We start from the raw sequence: 21,062 nt of genomic DNA, 5'->3' as shown, positions 1-21,062 counted from the left end.
TTCTTCTCTGATTAGAGAAAAGGGGATTAACAAAGCTATACCCAACATGCTGTTCCAATTTCTGTCCGTGATGCAATTCATTTTTCTAAGAATGATTAGTTTTAAAGTATCCATGTGTGTTCATAAAAGTTGACCTTTTATATATATATATATATATATATATATATAATTGAAGTTTCGTTAAGTAAATTACTCAGAATATATCTTATGCAATAATGATATTTCATCAATATCCTGAGATTTATCTTGATCATCACTGCAGCATTATGAAATTTCTGATATATATATATATTTATAATTAGTTATCTGTCATGATAAAATTTATAAATGTAATTTTTATTTCCTTTTTAGAAAGCACGTGAAGCCCTTCCTATTATTTCTGAAGAGTATAGCATAATGGAAGCAGTTAATGAAAATTCTGTAGTTGTATTGTGTGGAGAAACAGGGTCTGGCAAAACTACTCAAGTTCCTCAATTTTTGTATGAAGCAGGATACGTTAGGTGAGTTGGAATATACACTATCCTTACAAAAGTAATACAAAGTAACTACAAAATGGAAGTGGGAGAGAACTCAGACTGAGGAGTCCTAATGTATCCTTGGCTCGTAAATTTTTGCTAAGTTTGGTTGTTGGACTAGATTTGTGCTTTTCTTCAACAGAGTCTTCCAGCTCTAAAAGTGTAATGTATTTGCACTGTTTTCCCCTCTTTGGAGTTTGGGGGCTATTTTTGTTGTTGCTGCTTATGAGTGGTATCCAGTGCTTGCTAGATTTGCTACGTAGGTAATGGATATAATCTCGATACTTTTCTTGATGAATATCTGTTGTTTCAAATATGCTAAATTACAGGTCAGGGATCCATGGCTGAATCTGGACTTTAGACTTAATTTTTTTTATTAAATTGTATTTTTTTAGAGTATGACTGATTTTTTTAAGCTCTACATTGAATATGGAGAATGTTAATGGGAAAAATTAACTTTTTTATATAGCTGTCCATTTATTAACTCACACAAAGAACAAACTTTAATTACCAATTGCAATGGTTAAAAACACAGATCAGAAAATGTTACTCCAGTGGCTATATACCCACAGGAAAAACAACATTAATTAGCAACTCCAAATACTTTTTCCTGTTCTTTCCAGATAGACTATAGCAATCATCAGAATGAGATACATTAAAGGCACTGATGAACAAATTTCTTGCATCTCTAAAAAATCATCATCATCATCATCAAATTCCTGACATGTACCCTCAAGGGGTGTACAGGATATGATAGTACTACATCAAAAATTTACATCATTACTAACTTCCTATCTACAATTTTCCTCCAAATCAGTCTGTTACTTGTCAAGACTCCAACATTATCAGATCTTATATTTCTATTGTCTAAGGCACTTTGTACCGTATCAATCCACCTATATCTTGGTCTTCCTCTGGGTCGTTTTCCTGTCAACCTGCCAGAGAACACTTGTTTTGCTAATCTTTCCTCGCCCATTCTGTTTAAGTGACCATACCACCTGAGATTAGCTCTGCTAATGCATTCCTGGATGCTGACAATGTCAAGTTCTTTCTTAATATCCTCGTTTTTAATATGATATTGCCATTGATGCCATCTGTTCACACCTCTAATCTTTCTCAGGACTCTCATATCTGCGGTCACTAGTTTTTGGTCAAGTGTTTTACTTCTGACCCAGCTCTCAGATCCATAAGTTAAAACTGGTTTGAACACTGTCTTATATGCAGCTAATTTAGTGTTCTGGCTAATTTCTCTCTTATTCCATATGAATTTATTCAATTGACTTCCTACCATACCATCTTTTGATTTTGTTGTCTATTTCCATATTTAATTTACCATCTTCACTAAAAATTGTGCCTAAGTAGCTGAAATGTTTTACTTGTTCCACAGGTTCCCCGTTCACAACACAGTTAACACTTTCAATAATTCTACCTATTTTCATTGTCTTTGTCTTTTTAATGCTGACCTTCATACCATATCTATTACAACAGTTATTCAACTTAGTCAGGAACTCTTGCAAACTTGTAGTGGATTTATTTAGAAGTATAACATTGTCCGCATAAAGCAAGGAGCTGACATTAACATCTCCAATTGTGATATCATGTTTCATACCACTTTCCTTCATAATGTGATCCATATAGATAACGAATAACAGAGGGGATAATGTACATCCTTGTCTCACACCAGATTTAACATTAAACCATCTTCCTGTACTTCCTTCAATTCTAACTGCCGACTTACAACTCAAATACAGACTAAGTATTGCTTGATATAATGCCCCATTGACACCATATAACTGTGTAGCATATTGAATAGCTTCAATCTTGGCACCTTGTCATATGCCTCTTTCAGATTGACAAAACTTAAATACAGATCTTTGTTATATTCCTATGCTTTCTCAACTATTTGTCGTAAAGTGAAGATCTGATCCTGATATTTGGCCTGAATCCAGCTTGTTCTTCACCAAGCTTTTCTTCCACAATTCTTCTCAACTGTTTCTCAAGTATACTTGCATAGATCTTGCCAGGAACACTCAGTAGGGAAATACCTCTGTAATTCTCACATTGTTTTATTTCCCTTTTTATATATGGGTACTATTAGAGCTCTACTTTAATCATTGGGAATTCGTCCCACTGTCCCCACCTTCTGAACTATGCAGTGCAGCCACTGTGAGATTTTTATAGCACCATATTTCAGCATTTCTGGTCGAATATCATCTACTCCTGCTGCCTTTCCACATTTCAAGCCTTTAATGGCTTTTTCTACTTCAAGTATGGATATGTATTCCTGACTGTATGCCTCTTGAGTGTTTTTTTACCACTGTGCTATCACTGCCTGTTTCATTTAGCAATTTTTCGAAGTAATTACCCCATACTTCAAGGATATCTTTTTCTCCTGTTTTCATGTAACTTTTATCATCTCTAACTCCTTTTACAGCACTCTTTCCTCCATTTCTAAGCTTCTTCAACAACCTCCAGAATATCTTACCACCTTCTTGATATTTATTTTCTATGTTCTTTCCAAAGTCCTCCCATGACTTTTGTTTAGCTAGTTTTACACAGTGTTTAGCTTTCTAACATTTGTCTCTGTATTCTCTAAGAGCACAAGCTGACTTATTTGAAAGGAACTTTCAAATAAGTCAGCTTGTGCTCTTAGACTGCCTCTTCAACTTGAATGATGAAATAGAGCGCCGCATTGTCGAGTCAAGGGAAATCACCTTAGACCCTTTGCATTTGAATAATAATCTTAGCTCTAATCTGGCTGACTCTTTCAACTCTATTATTAGATACTGGAGATCGCGTGATTCCACACACGCACAGGTGCACAACAATAGAACATTAACTCGGACTGTAGTTCAAGCTCATAATAACTGTAATTTACAGTCGAATATTATGGCTTTGTAATTGTATAGCTTTGGAGTGTGTCAATGTTAATTTAAGTGTCTTTTATTATCTTTTCTATGTTCTTATCGCCTGAAGAAGTCATTCTTGACGAAACATGTTGCGTTTTTTTCAAATAAATGTCATTGTGTTATAATTCTCGGGTTTAAGTCAGTTAATTTAGAAAAATGAATATATATATATATATATATATATATATATATATATATATATATATATATATATATATTTGATGCAGCAGATTTGGCTATATGGCATAATTAAATAAATTTAATGACTAGAAGCTGGGAAATGCCAAATTACAAAAAAAAAAAAACGATTTATTATTTGAGTGCACAACTAGTTTCATCGTGTTAGAAAACTTCGTTGGGTGTATAACATGAAAAGAGAAATACAAAAATATACATCACAAGAGAAATAACAGCTATAAATTAACTTGCAAACTAATTTATTAATGACATTTGAAGGCATTCTGTTTGCCATATTAGTTTGGGCATGATTCTCTGAACACCAAAGCTTGGATAGCTAAAGAGTGACATCAGATTAAAGACAAAGTTAAAGTCAGAAGAGTGACAGTTACAGATTAAATATTCTATCATTTATCCAGTGATTTGAAACAAATCAGAAAACATTTTTAGATGCTATGATGATCTGGAGAGAAGCATTACAGAATCAACAGAAATTGTTGTCACTCCAGTCCATCTTAATACTAACCTATCGGATTGTCACTCATCAGCTATCATGCTCACCTAACCAACTATACTGTGGCATACAGAATGCATTCAAATGTCAGCAATATGTTTGCAAGTTATTTTTTAGTTCTTATTTCTCTTGTAATAAATATTTTAGTATTTCTTTTTTCATGTTATGTACCCAATGAAGTTCTGAGTGTTTTCAAGACATTTACTTCATATACTTTGTTGTGGCTGTGTTGGTGAGGATTGCAGATACATAGTGGTGAAATCGTACCTAGTCCAATCTGTTGAAAATTAACATAAAAACAACAGCTTATTTATTTACCATACAATGCCACCAGTGCCTTTGCAAAACTGTGTCACAAAATATTAGCCTAAAAAAATAACTTCAGGCAAATCTGCCCATTGAAAACCAGAAATATTTAGTACCAGTAAATATATATACTGGTAATAAATACTTTTAATTGTCAGTATATTCCCAAACGTATACTCCTTCTATATTTATCCCTCCCTTTTATTTTTCTTATTTTTTTTTAATCTCATATTACCCTTATTTATACTGAATTATTCATTTAAAAGTGACCTGAAATATTTACAGTTGTCTAGCTTAAATTTTTATCATTATTATCAATAACCAATTCAATTGAAAGCCACAAAAATGAAATATATAGTTGATTGCTGTTACAGACTGAGGGTTAAAAGCAGAAGGAGATAGGGATGATGTTCATTTCTTATGAATCTCTTGCTTATAAGATTATACATCCATTTGGCTCCTACCCTATTTATTCTTTGAAATCTTGGGACATATTTGGATATTGCATCATTTAAGTATTTTTTAAATGCTTTCCATGCACTGTCAATATACTTCCCATCCAGCAACCAATACCATTCTGCTGAACTCAGTATACTCCTCAGTTGGTCACAATTTGCTGCTTTGTAGTTCAGCATGTAATTTTTTTTTTTATATTTTTTTTATAGAATATTTCTAAATTTAGTCACTTCCCAAGTGAGTACTCCATGATCACTGTCACCAGCCAGAGGCAGAATAGTTACGTCTTTAACTGAAACACTCTCTGACACTATAATCAAATCTTACACTCTTTAACCACAAGTTCCTTCTGTCACATGCTGCTTGAGGAAGTTGTCTCGCAACAGCTTGGTAAATTCAGTTTCATTCTTCTCATGAGATTTTACTGCTATCCAATCAATGTTTGGATAATTCAAGTCTCCCATTATGATTACTCATTTTGCACCTATCATCTTTATTTGGTAATGCATTTCTTCACCACTAGCAACTGATCCACTAGGTCTGTAACAACACCCCACTATGTAATTGATCTTGTTAAATTCCAACTCACACAGATGGCTTCAAATTCATTGCCACATGAAATACTGTTACTGGTACTACAATCATAGGTATCACTTACTGGATTCAAGTCATTCGATATCATTAGCAGCATGCCACCTCTTCTCCTATCCTGTCTGTCCTTCCTAAAAATACTGTACCCTTTACACTCAATACCAGTTAGTATGTCTGATTCTGATAGCCAGGTCTTAGTAATGCCTATGATATTAGGTCCCAACATATTGACCAAGGCAACAAACTCTACCCCCTTGTTTCTGATATTCCTAGCATTCGTGTATAGACATAATAATCTACCTGTTTGTTCTTTTGTATACTGTTGTCTGCATGATACAGTTGGACAACTTGCAAATCTCTATTCTTCTATGGTGCCTTATACATTTTTGTACACGTTTGATGGGTTCAAATCAGATGTACACAAACTTGAAATTGTTCTCTCCTCATAATCATTTCCATTATAATGCCTATTCCCATTATTAGCATGATTATATAACATTGTTGCTCTTATATTCATATTGTCACCGTTCCTCCCATTATAATTTAGTTTGCCTGACTCTCCGTGTTAGGTCTCATACCAGTTACTAGTTTTTCAAGACTCCTGATACCTGATTCAGGTGTTATGGAGTGACATATCACACTCGTCTATCTACTGAGCAGATGGATGGGTGTGGCAGATGCCTGGTTAATGTTTCTTACCAGAGTGCATAATCCCAACTATGAAATTCAGAGGTGGTGGTGGTGGTGTGATGGTATGTTTCTGTTTTTCCTTGGTTTGGCATTGGACCTCTGTTTATGGTGCCACAAACATTGATCTCTGAGAGGTATCTGAACATTCTGGACAATGCAATGCTTCCTACTTTGTGATGTTTCTACACAACTGACCATTATCTCTTTTAGCAAGACAATGCACTGTGTCATAATGCTGCTGTGATAACTGCATGGTTTGTGGACATGAATGTCACCACACTTGGCTGGCCTCCCCAGAGCCCTGATCTCAACCCTATTGAACATTTGTGGAATGCATTGGAGTGTCAGGTGAGGTCAAGGGACTTCTGCCCCACAACAGTCAAGGACCTTATTACATGCCTACAGGATAAATGGTCTAAAATTTCCATTGATCGCTATCATATATATGCTTGTGGAAATTATGGCTCGTAGTATTGCTGTAGTCATCACAGGGAAAGGAGGTTCTTCATCTTATTAAGGTGGGCACCATAGCTGTTTGTTTCACACAATATGGTATACATTGACATCTTTTCAAGCAGTATTTTTTTTAAGATGGTACCCACCCACAAAAGGCTATTTGCAAACCTATAGTACATTTGTATCATGGATGGACAGGATTTTTTTTTTTGTATTATTTCATCATCATAATCATCATCATCAAATTCCTGACATGTATCCTCAAGGGGTGTACAGGATATGATAGTACTACATGAAAAATTTACATGATTACTAACTTCCTATCTACAATTTTCCTCCAAATCAGTCTGTTACTTGTCAAGACTTGACTCCAACATTATCAGATCTTATATTTCTATCCTCTAAGGCACTTTGTACCGTATCAATCCACCTATATCTTGATTTTCCTCTGGGTTGTGTTTTGGCCAACCTGACAGAGAACACTTGTTTTGCTAATCTTTCCTTGCCCATTCTGTTTAAGTGACCATACCACCTGAGATTAAGTGACCATACCACCTGATTAGCTCTGCTAATGCATTCCTGGATGCTGACACTGTCAAATTCTTTCCTAATATATCCTCGTTTTTAATATGATATTGCCATTGATGCCATCTGTTCACCTCTAATCTTTCTCAGGACTCTCATATCTGTGGTCTCTAGTCTTTGGTCAAGTGTTTTACTTCTGACCCAGCTCTCAGATCCATAAGTTAAAACAGGTTTGAACACTGTCTTGTATACAGCTAATTTAGTGTTCCGACTAATTTCTCTCTTATTCCATATGAATTTATTCAATTGACTGCCTACCATACCATCTTTGTTGATTCTTTTGTCTATTTCCATATTTAATTTACCATCTTCACTAAAAATTGTGCCTAAGTAGCTGAAATATTTTACTTGTTCCACAGGTTCTCAAATTCACAATGCAGTTGACATTTTCAACAATTCTACATATTTTCACTGTCTTTGTCTTTTTAATGCTGACCTTCATACCATATCTATTACAACAGTTATTCAATTTAGTCAGGGAATCTTGCAAACTTGAAGCAGATTTATTTAGAAGTATAACATTGTCCGCATAAAGCAAGGAACTGACATTAACATCTCCAATTCTGATATCATATTTAATACCACTTTCCTTCATAATGTGATCCGTATAGATAATGAACAGAGGGAATAACGTACATCCTTGTCTCACACCAGATTTAACATTAAACCATCTTCCTGTACTTCCTTCAATTCTAACTGCTGACTTACAACTCAAATTAAGACAAATATTGCTTGATATAATGTCCCATTCACACCATATAACTGTAGCATATTGAATAGCTTCTTTGGCACCTTGTCATATGCCTTTTCCAGATCGGCAAAACTTAAATACAGATCTTTGTTATATTCCCATGCTTTCTCAACTATTTGTCGTAAAGTGAAGATCTGATCCTGATATTTGGTCTGAATCCAGCTTGTTCTTCACCAAGCTTTTCTTCCACAATTCTTCTCAACTGTTTCTCAAGTATGCTTGCATAGATCTTGCCAGGAACACTCAGTAGGGAAATACCTCTATAATTCTCATATTCAGTTTTATTTCCCTTTTTGTATATGGGTACTATGAGAGAGCTCTACTCCAATCATCGGGAATTCGTCCCTCTGTCCCCGCCTTCTGAACTATGCAGTGCAGCCACTGTAAGACTTTTATACCACCATATTTCAGCATTTCTGGTTGAATATCATCTACTCCTGCTGCCTTTCCACATTTCAAGCCTTTGATGGCTTTTTCTACTTCAAGTATGAATATGTATTCCTGACTGTATGACTGTTGAGTGTTTTTTACCACTGTGCCATTACTGCTTGTTACATTTAGCAGTTTTTCAAAGTAATTACTCCATATTGCAAGTATATCTTTTTCTCCCATTTTCATGTCACCTTTATCATCTCTAACTCCTTTTACAGCACTCTTTCCTCCATTTCTAAGCTAATTCAACAACCTCCAGAATATCTTACCACCTTCTTGATATTTATTTTCAATGTTGTTGCCAAAGTCCTCCCATGACTTTTGTTTAGCTAGTTTTACACAGTGTTTCGCTTTCTTACATTTGTCTCTGTATTCTCTAAGAGCAAAAGCTGACTTATTTGCCAGGAACTTTTGATATGCTTTCTTCTTTTCCTTCACTGCCTCTTTAATTTCCTGTGTCCACCATGGAGTTTTGATTTTTCTATCCTTGCTGACAACCTCACCACATACCTCTCTGGCTGAATTAATCAGGATTTTCTTCAAGGCTTGCCACTGAATCTCCAAGGTTTGGTTCCTGTTCTCAAACTCTTTCATTTTTTCTTCAATAATCTTTGTGTATTTTAGTCTACAGTTCACATCTGAGAGCTGCTCAACTTTTATTCACTTTAAAACTTTCTTACATGTTATTCTTTTCAATATGAAATTCCATTTTATCCTGCTGAAGACTAAATAGTGTCGCTTCTAATTTCAAATCCTATGTTCACTCTGGTGTCCTGCACCAGGGAGAAAACATCACTATCAACAATAACATTGTCAATGAGACTTTTCTTATTCTTTGCCTCTTCTTTCCATGTGAATTTGTGCATATTTTTATGCTGGAACTTGGTGTTCGTAATAACCAGTCCATGTCCTGAGCAGAAATCCAACAGGTATTTGCCATTATTATTAACTTTGCTCTTTTTTCCAAATTTTCCCAAACTATTTTTGTATGTCTGACAATCATTTCCTACTCTGCTATTTAAATCCCCAACAAGGACCACTTTTCCTTTTTCATTGTGTCAGTTGCTTTTTCTAAAGCATCAAAAAATTCCTCTACTTCTACCTTAGTAGAACCTTCTGTGGGACCATAGGCACAAATAAGTCTCATTCTCCAATTCCCCATTCTGATATTTGCCCACATCACTCTACTTGAGACTGCCTGCCATTCAGGAAGATTAGCCTCATATTTTGTGTTGAATACTATGTCTACTCTTTCTTTTCCTTGATTGTCATTTCTTGAGTATAACATTTTGTATTTATTGCTCAGAAAGATCTCACCAGTTTTTGTCCTTTTTGTTTCAGTCACCCCTATTATGTTGATATGGTACTTATCTAATTCTTCAACTAGCTCCATTTCTTTGCCATTCAGGCTTCTTATGTTGATACTACTGATCTTTAACTCTGGTGATGTTAAGTTCGGGGTGTGCTTTCAGATTTGTTCCTGTAGCTGACTTTTTGCTGTTCGCTCTGGTTCCCTGGGGAAAAAACATGGGTCTTGTTTAACATGGGCGATGCCCCAGCCGAAATGAAATTTTGCCATGTTGTACCATAATTTTCTATATTGGTTTAAGCCAATAATAATACAATTTGGTCGGCTAAATCCCAAATTGCCAGCCCATCCTCGTTCGTTCAGTATCCAGGTAGATACTCAACAGGGTGCACCACGAGAAGGTGAGGATTGGACATTAGGTCAGAAGCCCTGGTCGATTCTCCGCATTCCTTTAAAGGCTATGTGGAGATCTCCTCTCAGTTATACAGCTTTTACCCTTAAGCATCCCCTTTGTATTTTTTTAAAAAGTTTATTTTTTAACATAACCTGGAAATCCTGCTCCAGGGACCAAACATGGAACTTTTTTTCAAGCCACTTCATTCCTCCAATAATCAGTGTGTGTGTTTGGGGTGGATGTCTCACATTGGGAATTCAGTAGGTTATCCCAAGCCACCATTAGAAGTACTAAGGAAAGACTGCAACTTGAAAAAATGAAAAATGAAGTCATCTTCCTTTATTTTATTTATTTATTTCCATGTGTAGTATGAAGCAGACCACTTTTATGTATATAGTTAATTAGGCATCTGCTTTAATTATAAGAATGCTATTATGAATTATATTTCTAATCTTTATTTTATTTTTTTTTCTCCCTTTGAAAAGTAGTGACAAAGGAATAATAGGTATAACTGAGCCCCGTCGAGTAGCAGCAATTTCAGTCTCTTCCAGAGTTGGCCACGAGATGAATCTCACACCTCAGGAAGTATCCTACCAGATTCGGTTTGAAGGAAATGTTACAAAAGATACAAAAATAAAATTCATGACTGATGGTATTCTTCTAAAGGAGATACAGAGTGTAAATGTTATAAAAACTCATTTTCGTAATGAAAAAAAAAAAAAAATTATATCTGTTGTCATATTTGCTTTTATTTTATATATATTAGATTAAAGTACTTATGGCTAAGTAACTTGTCTTTTTATAAACCTGATTTTTTATTATAGCTGTTGGATGGAGATGGTTAATTCTAACTACCATAGTTTGACATAGCTGTCACTCACTCTGTGTGCATGTTATCTGGCTGGTTTTCCTGTTTCGCAAAGATAATAAAAATACAAGTTACTAGGAAGAAACATCCTGCCAACTTCGTTATAAGATTGTCTAATGTATCTTCAATTCAAATGTCTTTATAATTTTTCATGTTCTAGATATAATTTGAAACAGTATCTTTCCATCCATTGGGAACATCACTACCAACCAGTGATGGATTAAGGAATGGGCTGACCGGGCACCAGCCTGGGGGTGCCAAAACTAAGGCTGGCACTAGGGCCTTAGAGCCTGTACTCCTTTCAAAAATAATGAAAATAATGATTTGCAAATTTTAAATGCAAAAATGACAGCTTACTTCTGGAAAACATTAATTCACCATTAGAATTCACCTTTACAGTTTTTAAAAATAAGCAATTTGCAGAATATAGTTCCAAATACAGTCGGGTCTCTTTTTATGCGGTAGATACATTCCACAGAAAACCAGATATAAAAAATTGCATAAAGCACAAAAAAAGACATAACTTCGGTTGAAAAATTAGGGATACGTTCCATAATTTTCTAAAACCGCATAAAACCGAAACAATGAATTAAAATAAACCTAAAATCGCATTAAAAAGTTTATAAAAATTCAGGAAAATAAGGAAGCCTAAGTTTGTTTTAAAGCTTTATTCATTTAATTTTATTGAAAAGTAACAATTTGGTTTTTACATTTTGTCATCAGAATTATTGTCACTGTTAGACAATATTCGGCAACGTTTGCGAACTGATGTGAAATCACTTTCATCACCAGAAGAGATAGTCAGCGCATCAGATCTGTATGGTAAAGGCAATGGTTCTTCACAAACAGAATTAGCTTCACCCTCGTTCTGTGCTGATTTTTTTCTTCTGACAATGTAATCAGTGATTAAACTTTGCGATGATGATTTTGCTAATTTTTTATACAGCTCGCGATATCCAGACATACAGTTCTTCAGCTAACATTAGAATTTAAAGGCTCGTTTAGAATTTTTGTAATTAACAAGAAAATGATTTTCAAATTTATTGCACAGTTCAAGACCTTCTCGAATTATATTTGCAATGAGGGGGACAGGTTTTTCTTCTGCTTCACTAACCTTTTGGATCTTCGACAATATCTAAAGTTAATCGATATCCAATAATATCATCATCACTTAAGGCATTATCCACATGTAATTCGTCTACATCATTCTAGCTAAATGTATCAAAATTTTCTGCACCAATTTTCCTGTTCCAAAGTAATGATTTCAGCTGATAATCTAGATGTTTGCATGGTTGCACTGTTTGCAACACATCCAGGCCAAGCTGCTTTCCAGCAGGCATTTAAAGTTTGTGGTCTTATTTCAGCGATAGCAGATGCAACCTGATTTAAGCAGTCCAAAATATAAAATTTTTTCCAAACGTCAGTTACTGTTAATCATGCATTTTCTAGTTTATCCAATATAAATTGAAAAGTGTGCTTAACGTAATATTTTTTAAAAGTAGCAATTATGCCTTAATCTAATGGCTGAATAATGCTTGTTCAGGGTGGAAAAAACACCATCTGCACATTTGGATGTTCTAAATTCGGATGACTTGGTGCATTGTCAACAATTAATAAAACTTTTAAATTGAAAGCTTTTGCTTCATATATGTTTCCACTTCTGGTACAAAGCAATTATTGAACCATTCAGTAAATACAACAGTTATTACCCAGGTCTTTGTATTAGCCATCCAGTGTACCGGTAGCTATTTTAGAGCATGTGGTCTTAGAGATCGATTTAGTAGGAGGGGTCTTAACATTCGATTTCCTGATCCATTGCTACAAAGTAACAATGTTACTCGATCTTTGCTTGCTTTAAACCCGCTTGCTTTTTTCTCAGACTTTGCGATGTAAGTTCAACTAGGCATTTTCTTCCAAAACAATCCGGTTTCGTCAGCGTTAAACACATGATCAGGACAATATCCACCATCTTCAATAATTTTGGCTAACTTCTCTTAAAAATGTTTGTCTGCTTCTTCATCTGCTACTGCAACCTCACCTGTAATCTTCATGTTATGAAGTGCATTCTTTTTAAAAACCCGTTAACCATCCTTTGCTAGCCGAAAATTCTTTATCAGCCTGGGAAGCAGAAGTAGACGGCTCCATTTGCTTCATCTGTTCATAAAACCGAAGAGCTTTTTGTTTAATTAAATAACCACTCAGGAATTCTTCCATCCAAATTACGAGCACTCATTCCATTTTTTCTAATAAAGCATCTCTCGAGTACGATGTAATTTGGCACTAGGTTTTGTGCCAGAAATGACAGATTTTCTTATTGCGACTTCATTCTTTTTTATTGCTCTTATAGTAGATTCGCCTAAATTAAAATGTTTGCCAATTGCCTTAGATCCCTCTCCTTTTGCTAAGTGATCTAAAATTGCAATTTTCATTTCCAAAGAAATTGCTTTTCTTTTGTGATTTTTTTTTTCAGATTTGAAGTTATGCAACGCATAACTTCAGATATGCATAAAAAGAGACCCGAGTGTACATGGGTCGCATTGAGAATTTTGCTGACAATTCCTATAATGCTAGCAACAGCTGAAAGAAGTTTTAGCAAATTAAAACCTTTTGCGATCGACAATGGGGAGTGAGAGATTAAATTCTCTAGCCTTGTTATTGAAAATGCTGTTGCTTAGAAAATACACGATTAGTGAAAGAATAAAAGCTTTTGTAGATTTAAAATTAAAAAAAAATATATATACATCTAAATTACAACTGATTAAATTAAAATTATAGCGTAAAATCAATAATTTTTGTTTGTTTCTTTTTTATGTAGATTATCTGAGTGAATAAAAATGATAAGTAGAAATAATGAAGTTATGAAATTATTAATAATTTGAAAAAATAATTATACTTACAATTAGAAAGCACTTATATATATAAAAACTTAAGTGCATCACACCTGGTGTCTGCTCGGGGTGCAAAATTATCTTGGTCCATCACTGCTACCAATTCCACTTAAATATAGGTGTTTATGCTTGTCATGAATGTTCCCTCCACCCCCGATTCTACTGTTTTTTGTTGCTTTGATTTGTAAGCAGTGTATTGGATAGTTGTTAATGCAATTTTTAAATTTAATTATTTGAAACAGACATTAGAGGTGTTTCTTTATGACAGGTGCCATAACAAACTGATTATACAGTTGAACTTTGTAAGGAGCACGAAAATAACAAGATCAGGACTGTAATGAGCAAAAAACCATAATGATTTTAATTTGCTCATATTCCCATGCATTTGTTCATTTTTATAATGAACTTACTACATGGACATACCATACAAATTTTGGTAACTATGCAAACATTCTTAATCACTTGGGTAGTTCTTGGAATAGACAAAAATGAAAGAAGTGACTTAACTTTTATGACCACCTGCATCCGATTTTGGGCTGGTTTATAACCTAATCTTGTCCTTCGGGACTAACCCCCTCACTACCTATCCCTCCATTATTTAGTCTCTGGCCCTCCTCCCTCACTTTATGCAAACACTGCAATGACTGTAAAATCAGTTAAAAATGAGCCCTTCCACCGGAAACATTTCTACTAAGAAAGTGTCTCTCGGTTTGCAAAAAAGACAAAATCATTCATAAATCAGAATGTGGTGTGAAAAATGTTGAAGTGTGTAAAGAATTTTTTTTATCCTCTTCAACACTATTGACATTGTGGAAGAATAAAGATGTTTACATGTCAGCACTTGAAAGTTGCATAACCAAAACAAAAAAATGTAGAAAGTGTGAGCTTACAAATGTCACTGAAGCATTGCTTCAATGGTTCACTATATAAAGAAGTGCTGGATTCTCAATAGACAGTCTGATCTTGAAGGCGCTCAAGCAGAAAAATTTGCTAAACAATTTGGACATAACAATTTTGTATATAACAACGGTTGGATGGATTAATTTAAAAGCTGACATAATGATTTTATGTCGGCCTTTCAAAAGACTAATTGAAATAGTGTTTATGATTAATTAGAATTGTTTTTAATTATGGAGAAATAAACTGTTTAGTATTAAGGGTATGGTTTTAAAATTTGTCCATAAATAAATTGCAATTTATTTATGGACAGATAAATTGTGTATAGTATTAAGTGTATTGTAGGTTTTACAAGCATATTCATTCAAATATCTAAGTATGTAATTATATTATTTTTTCTTTCTAATACTTTTTAAAAATTTTTTTATCGAGTTAGTGAGAATTAAAAATAGAAAGTAGATTTAACTCATCACTGATATAGTGAATAATGGTTATAACAAGGAGTTGCTGGTCCCATGGTGCTAATTATAACCAAGTTTGACTGTATTCATGTCAAAATCAAAATTTCTTAAACAGAAAAAACTATGTAGGCATGGAATGCAAATAAATAATTTACTAGCTAAAATTAATTGTGAATAAAAGTGGATATAGTTTCTTCTCACTATAGCAAACTTTTAGGGACCAAAGGAATTGTTTTACTTTAACTGATTTTTAATTTTACGTTTAATTTTTTTTATTATATCAGTCCCAAATATGAGATGTGATGTGACACAATGAGATGTGACAGAATTCGTAGCACATAGTGCCATGTGTGGCAAAGGTTAAGTTATTCTTTTTGAATAGATAAAGGGTGTGGTCTTTGAAGAAAATTAGCAAGGAAGGCTATTCTATAAACACAAAAGAGGGACAGAAAAAGCAGTTTTGTTGGGTTTTCAGTGTAATGAATAATTTAATGCAATCATTTTACTATATTAATATGACAGATATATTAATAGTACTACTTATTGATAATACATTATTAATCACTGCAGTTATTTTATGTATCTCCTGCCCACAGAGGGTTGTAAACCTATAGTTTTACTATAGTAAATTTACTATAGTAAATCAGTACCCTGATTTACTATAGTAAATCAGTACCCTGATTTACTATAGTAAATCAGTACCCTGGGTGGGCCAAGGGATATTTTTTTTTATAATTTTTATTATTTTGATGATTTTTTGCTTATGTTTTTATTTAGTTACATGATCCAGGAACCCTGCTCTAGAGAATAAACATGGAACTTTTTCAAGCTACTACAGGCCTTCTATAAGCAGGCCAGTGGGCTCACGCAGGGCAATGAAATTCATCTCCCACCTAAAGACAATCATAAACATTCATTCCCACATCAGGATTCAAATCAATGGAGAATGGGTATATTAACTTGGTCTGTTGATTGGAGAAAGGGTGTGTTAACTTGGCCACCCAAGCTGGCAAGGCTGGTTAGCCTACAAATGGATGATGTGTTGATAGACTTAGCAGAAGTGGTGGACAGAAGTGCTGTTCAGTGGAAGAGAGAGAGTGTCCATTGAAGCACCTATATAAATATGGATATATGGCATAAACTGAGAAACCTCCTGTTAGAGAGGTTTTTGGTATTCTATCCTAAACATTTGTACAGGATTTTGAAATCGGACAGATTACGATTTATACAGAGTTAATGACTGAACTGGTAAAAATTAATGTCTTCGGATGTTGGAATATAATTTTTTTTTAGGGTTAAGGAGGTAATCTGAAATGCATTTTGTGCCAGGTAAGAATAGAAATAAAGCTTTTGGGACCAACTAGTAGAATGTCAGTCATTCTAAAAGTAAATTCTATCCAGATGTGGGCATTAATTATGGACTGTTGATATATATGTATATATACCGTATTTTTCGATAGATAACGAGCCTTTATCTATACAAAAAGTCTGAATTCATTAAAAAATGAACATGCACGGTATACATTTGAAAGTTATGAGAGGTAAATCAAATGTAATAACAAAACTAAAGTAGAAGTATTACTTAATATTTATTGAACATTACACTATTCAAATCCAAAAAATTCTTCTTCAGACTCAATATTGAAAGAATCAATTGCATTAAAAATTTCGTTTGGTATTTCTTCAGCTTCCATTTTGGAAGATACATCGTCATGTGCATAATCATTGTCACCGGACACCACTTCATTCCCTTGTGCTTTAATGAAACCATTTCTTAAATTGTTAAAACACTTAAATTGTTTCTCTTCATATATCCAAAAACCCAAGATGGGGTAGGCCTTGAAATCTGTTATATTATTGTTTTTTTGCGCAATTCTTTTAGATTCCTGAGATATTCTGATGCCTTTTAGCTCTTTCACTAACAACCCAATCAAACAGTTTTTTTTCCTATGGTTGACCACAAGCACCTTCTAAACCTCATAGCATGTTTCCTCATATGTGAATATTTCAGGACTGTTTCAGCCTTTCGCCATTCATGAATACTACTTTCTCCAACACTCAACAATCTACCAGCTTAATGATTCCCTTTTTCCTTTACTACTTCTACCACTTCAATTTTGAATTGCGCTGTGTAGGATTTTTTGGCGCATGCACGTTATCTATACATCAAAAGGCGTGATGAAAATGTTGGGGTGCGCGTTATCTATCAAAAAATACGGTAATATATATTTTGCAGAACATCTCAATTCATCAGTACCTCATAGAAGCCACTTTTCATATTCACTAAGCAGGTCTCACACTGGGCAATGAAATTCATTTACTACTACCTAAAACAAATTACCTGTGCTCTCAGTGAGATTAAAAAAAACTTGTGGCCTTTTGGTTGGAGTGCAAGGAATGATATCCACTCATCCAACCAAGTATGTATATGAAAACAAACAGCCATGGCTGTTTGTTTTTCACACTATGATGTCCATTGACTTCTTTTCAACTTTTTTTTCTGTATTTCCACTTCGAAGAGTATACTGCTATATAAAATGCTTGGAAAGAAGTCAACGGACAACATCATAGTGTGAGAAACAAACAGCCATGTCTGTTTGTTCCTCACACTATGGAGCAAATATGGCACCCATCTTAATAAGATGTAGGACCTCCTTTTACTGTTATGACTGCAGCAATACTCTCCACAAGCATACAATAGCAATCAATGAGAATTTTGGGCCATTCTTCCTGTAGGCATGTAATGAGGTCTTGGACTGTTGTGGGGCAGATGTACTTTGACCTCATCCAATGCTCCTGTTCATCCCACAGATGTTCAATAGCGTTGAGATGAGGGTTCTGTGGAGGCTAGTCAAGTGTGGCGATGTCCATGTCCACAAACCACACAGTTACAGCAGCAGCCTTATGTCATGGTGCATTGTCTTGCTGAAAGAGAATGGTGAGTTCTGTAGAAACACCACAAAGTAGGAAGCATTACATTGTTTATAATGTTCAGATATCTCTCGGAGTTCAATGTTCGTGGCACCAAAACAGTCTGAGGCCAAACCAGGAAAAAACAGTATGGAAAAACAGTGACAATGTGAGTATGGATCATACCATACTCATATTGCCACTCCAGATTTCACAGTTGAGTTACACACTCTGGTAAGAAATGTTCACTGGGCATCCGCAACACCAACACCCATCCTTCTGCTTGGTAGAGGGTGTAGCTTGATTTGTTGCTCCATAACACAGCTTTCCAAGCTTCCGAATCCCACTGTACATGCTCTTTGAACCACTGAAAATGACTCTGCATCTTGGGTCAGATAATGTGGGGACTTGCATATTGCAGTACAACCATAGAATCCATTTTGTGAGTTTTGGCTGTAAATGTTTTTGTGCAGATTCGTGTTCCAGTCAATGCCTGTAACTCCACATTTAATATGTTGGCTGACAAATGGTGGTTTTTACACACTATCCTTTGTAGCACCCTACAGTCATGTTTGGTGAGCATGGTGAGTCATCTAGTCTGGGTAGCACTTGCAGTTGACTACCTGTGATTCCATCTCAGCATGATATCACTGATTGTTGACCTGGGATGGCCCAATTTGTCAGCAGCTTGCTGAACAGATAGGCCTGCAACATGGTATCCTATCAAATTCCTCTTTCCAACTCACTCCTTTAGTTCCCTTCTTGCAGCCATTTTGCACTGACTTTAGAGCATCATATTTCTCCAATTTATATTGGCACATTGCATCTTGCCCATGGGTGTCAGGAATCCATTTGCTTCTTTCCAAGCAGCATATGTATTGCACCCATGCAAGAAAAGTGACACAAGTTATATTTGGTCTCGTGAAAATATTTTTTATATAATCTTTTCCACATTATGTAAAATACACATAAAGTACATGGTATATGCATACAGACTGAAAGAAATATTTGTATAAAAAAAAGAACTCGACACACATACACATAAAATATCCAAGGTTTTGATGAACTATTCATTTGATGATTTGTTGTTTCGATGAATTGCTGATCAAGGATTTGCCTATTGATGAATTCCTTTTTCTCGATTAACTATTGTTCTAGTAATTGTTTTTTTGATAAATTGACTTTTAGTAAATTGTTTTCAGTGAATTTTCTGCATACCTTTGTAGCTATGATGAAGTTAAAGAATAAAAATTATGTGGTTTTTTTTTTATTGTAATATATAATATGCTTGCAAAAGGTCAGGAAGTCTCTTGTATTCTATTTTTATCACGATGGCATTTATTAATCTGTTCAGGGTATACATAATTAATATATTATTGACTATATGAGATTAACTCCTTGTCTTTTCTAATTTTATATAGGATTTCCTTCTTAATAAATATTCAGTAATTATCATTGATGAAGCACATGAAAGAAATATGTATGCTGACATACTGATTGGACTTTTGTCTCGCATTTCATCTCTACGTGCAAAGGTATGTCTCTTTGTTATGAAATTAGCTGGTTTTTTTTTTTTTCACTTGTTAACAAAATTCTTTATGCAACAACCAACTTCTATAGGAATAAGAGTACCTAGTATGATATTGTAATTATATTATATGTTTTTGTGAGGATGATTTTGAAAAAAATTTCTGCCTTATTTTACCATGCATCTTTACTCAAGAAAAAGTAGTAACACTTTAGTAACATTTGTTTTCATTCAAGCAAGAAAATAGGCTTCTGTTTCTTTTCATATCATTTGGTATTTTTCTAATATTGCCTTCTGTTAGAGTTGTTCAGGATGATGTATTCAAAATCTCTGATATTTTTACACTGTGGACCTCCTCACTGGTTTAAAGGAGAGGTATTGCACTGCAGTTATTAATTTCTGTGAATTAATACAAGGGGTAGCATAAAAATAATGTTTCCTATATATATATATATATATATATATATATATATATATATTAGTTTGAGCATGACTCATGATAGAAAGTTTTACACATTACTGAATAGATAATAATCTTTAGTTCCACCATAGCGAGTGACACGGTGATCGTTTACATGAACACAGTACAAAAGTAGTTCAAAATGGCCAAGCCGTGGCAGCCATGTTCTGGGATAAAGTGATGTCTTGTGAACTTTTTGGACAGAAGGATGCTATTTTTCATATGGTGAGGAGCTTTATGAACAAGCTAGTCACGTAGAGCTTTAACATCAGATAAACTTTTTATGGGGTCAGCATACATCGTCTTCTCAGTGATGGAAAACTATGTAGAGTATAATGGAGACTGTTGAAAAATTATGGAATGCTCATAAAAGGTGAAGGATTAATCCACATAGAAGCCATTGTTAAATAAATTACATTTTCAGAGGAAATAAATAATCATTCTTTTTTCTGCTGGTTACATATCGAATGAACTTCCTAAGCTTTTTTTTTTTTTTCATTAGCTAACTGCTGCTGCCTGCTCATACTGCACTTTTGCTATCCTTATCAGCTGAATCACTTTCCTTGCTTGTTCTTTGTACCTCTCAGGGAATTGATTATTACCAATTACCTTGTGTTGCCTCCATAATGTCTTCTTCCTCTATATTGCATACTTAATCTCTGCATTCATCCCTTTCACAGCTATCTTTTTAACCTTCTGACCTTCGGAATACATTTAGATTTTGCTTCTACTAGATAGCTCTTGAATACCACCCAAACAGTATTAATCTCTTTTCCATCCAACTCCTCATTCCATGATACAGCTGCAAGCTGTCTCCAGCCTTGTAGTTCCACATACATTCCTTCCTCACAGAAGGTGTCACATACCTGGTAACTATCCAGGTTACTGTTACCAACCGGAGGGAGATTTGATACATACCTCATTTATAATCCTCTGATGAGATGATCAGATCCAAGAATCTTGAC

General features: G+C 34.5%; 1 protein-coding gene across 2 annotated transcripts in view; it reads left to right on the top strand.

Moving 5' to 3' along the window:
- The window catches only part of kz (putative ATP-dependent RNA helicase kurz), a 304,771-nt gene that overhangs the window by 47,775 nt on the left and 235,934 nt on the right, over nucleotides 1-21,062 (top strand). The window contains exons 5-7 of one of the 2 annotated variants that reach the window (XM_090413301.1): nucleotides 352-500; nucleotides 10,574-10,763; nucleotides 19,531-19,644. In XM_090413301.1, coding sequence (XP_090269427.1) covers nucleotides 352-500; nucleotides 10,574-10,763; nucleotides 19,531-19,644 — 453 coding nt within the window. Of the gene's footprint in view, nucleotides 1-351; nucleotides 501-10,570; nucleotides 10,764-19,530; nucleotides 19,645-21,062 lie in introns of both variants that reach the window. The other variant, XM_090413300.1, reaches the window with a different exon arrangement.

This window comes from Typopeltis vanoorti, chromosome 24, assembly GCF_054136105.1.
Source record: "Typopeltis vanoorti isolate ZY-2024b chromosome 24, IOZ_Tvanoo_1.0, whole genome shotgun sequence".
NCBI classification, from domain to species: domain Eukaryota; kingdom Metazoa; phylum Arthropoda; class Arachnida; order Uropygi; family Thelyphonidae; genus Typopeltis; species Typopeltis vanoorti.
The sequence above is the reverse complement of the archived record's forward strand: the minus strand, read 5'-3'. Positions and strand labels throughout refer to the sequence as shown.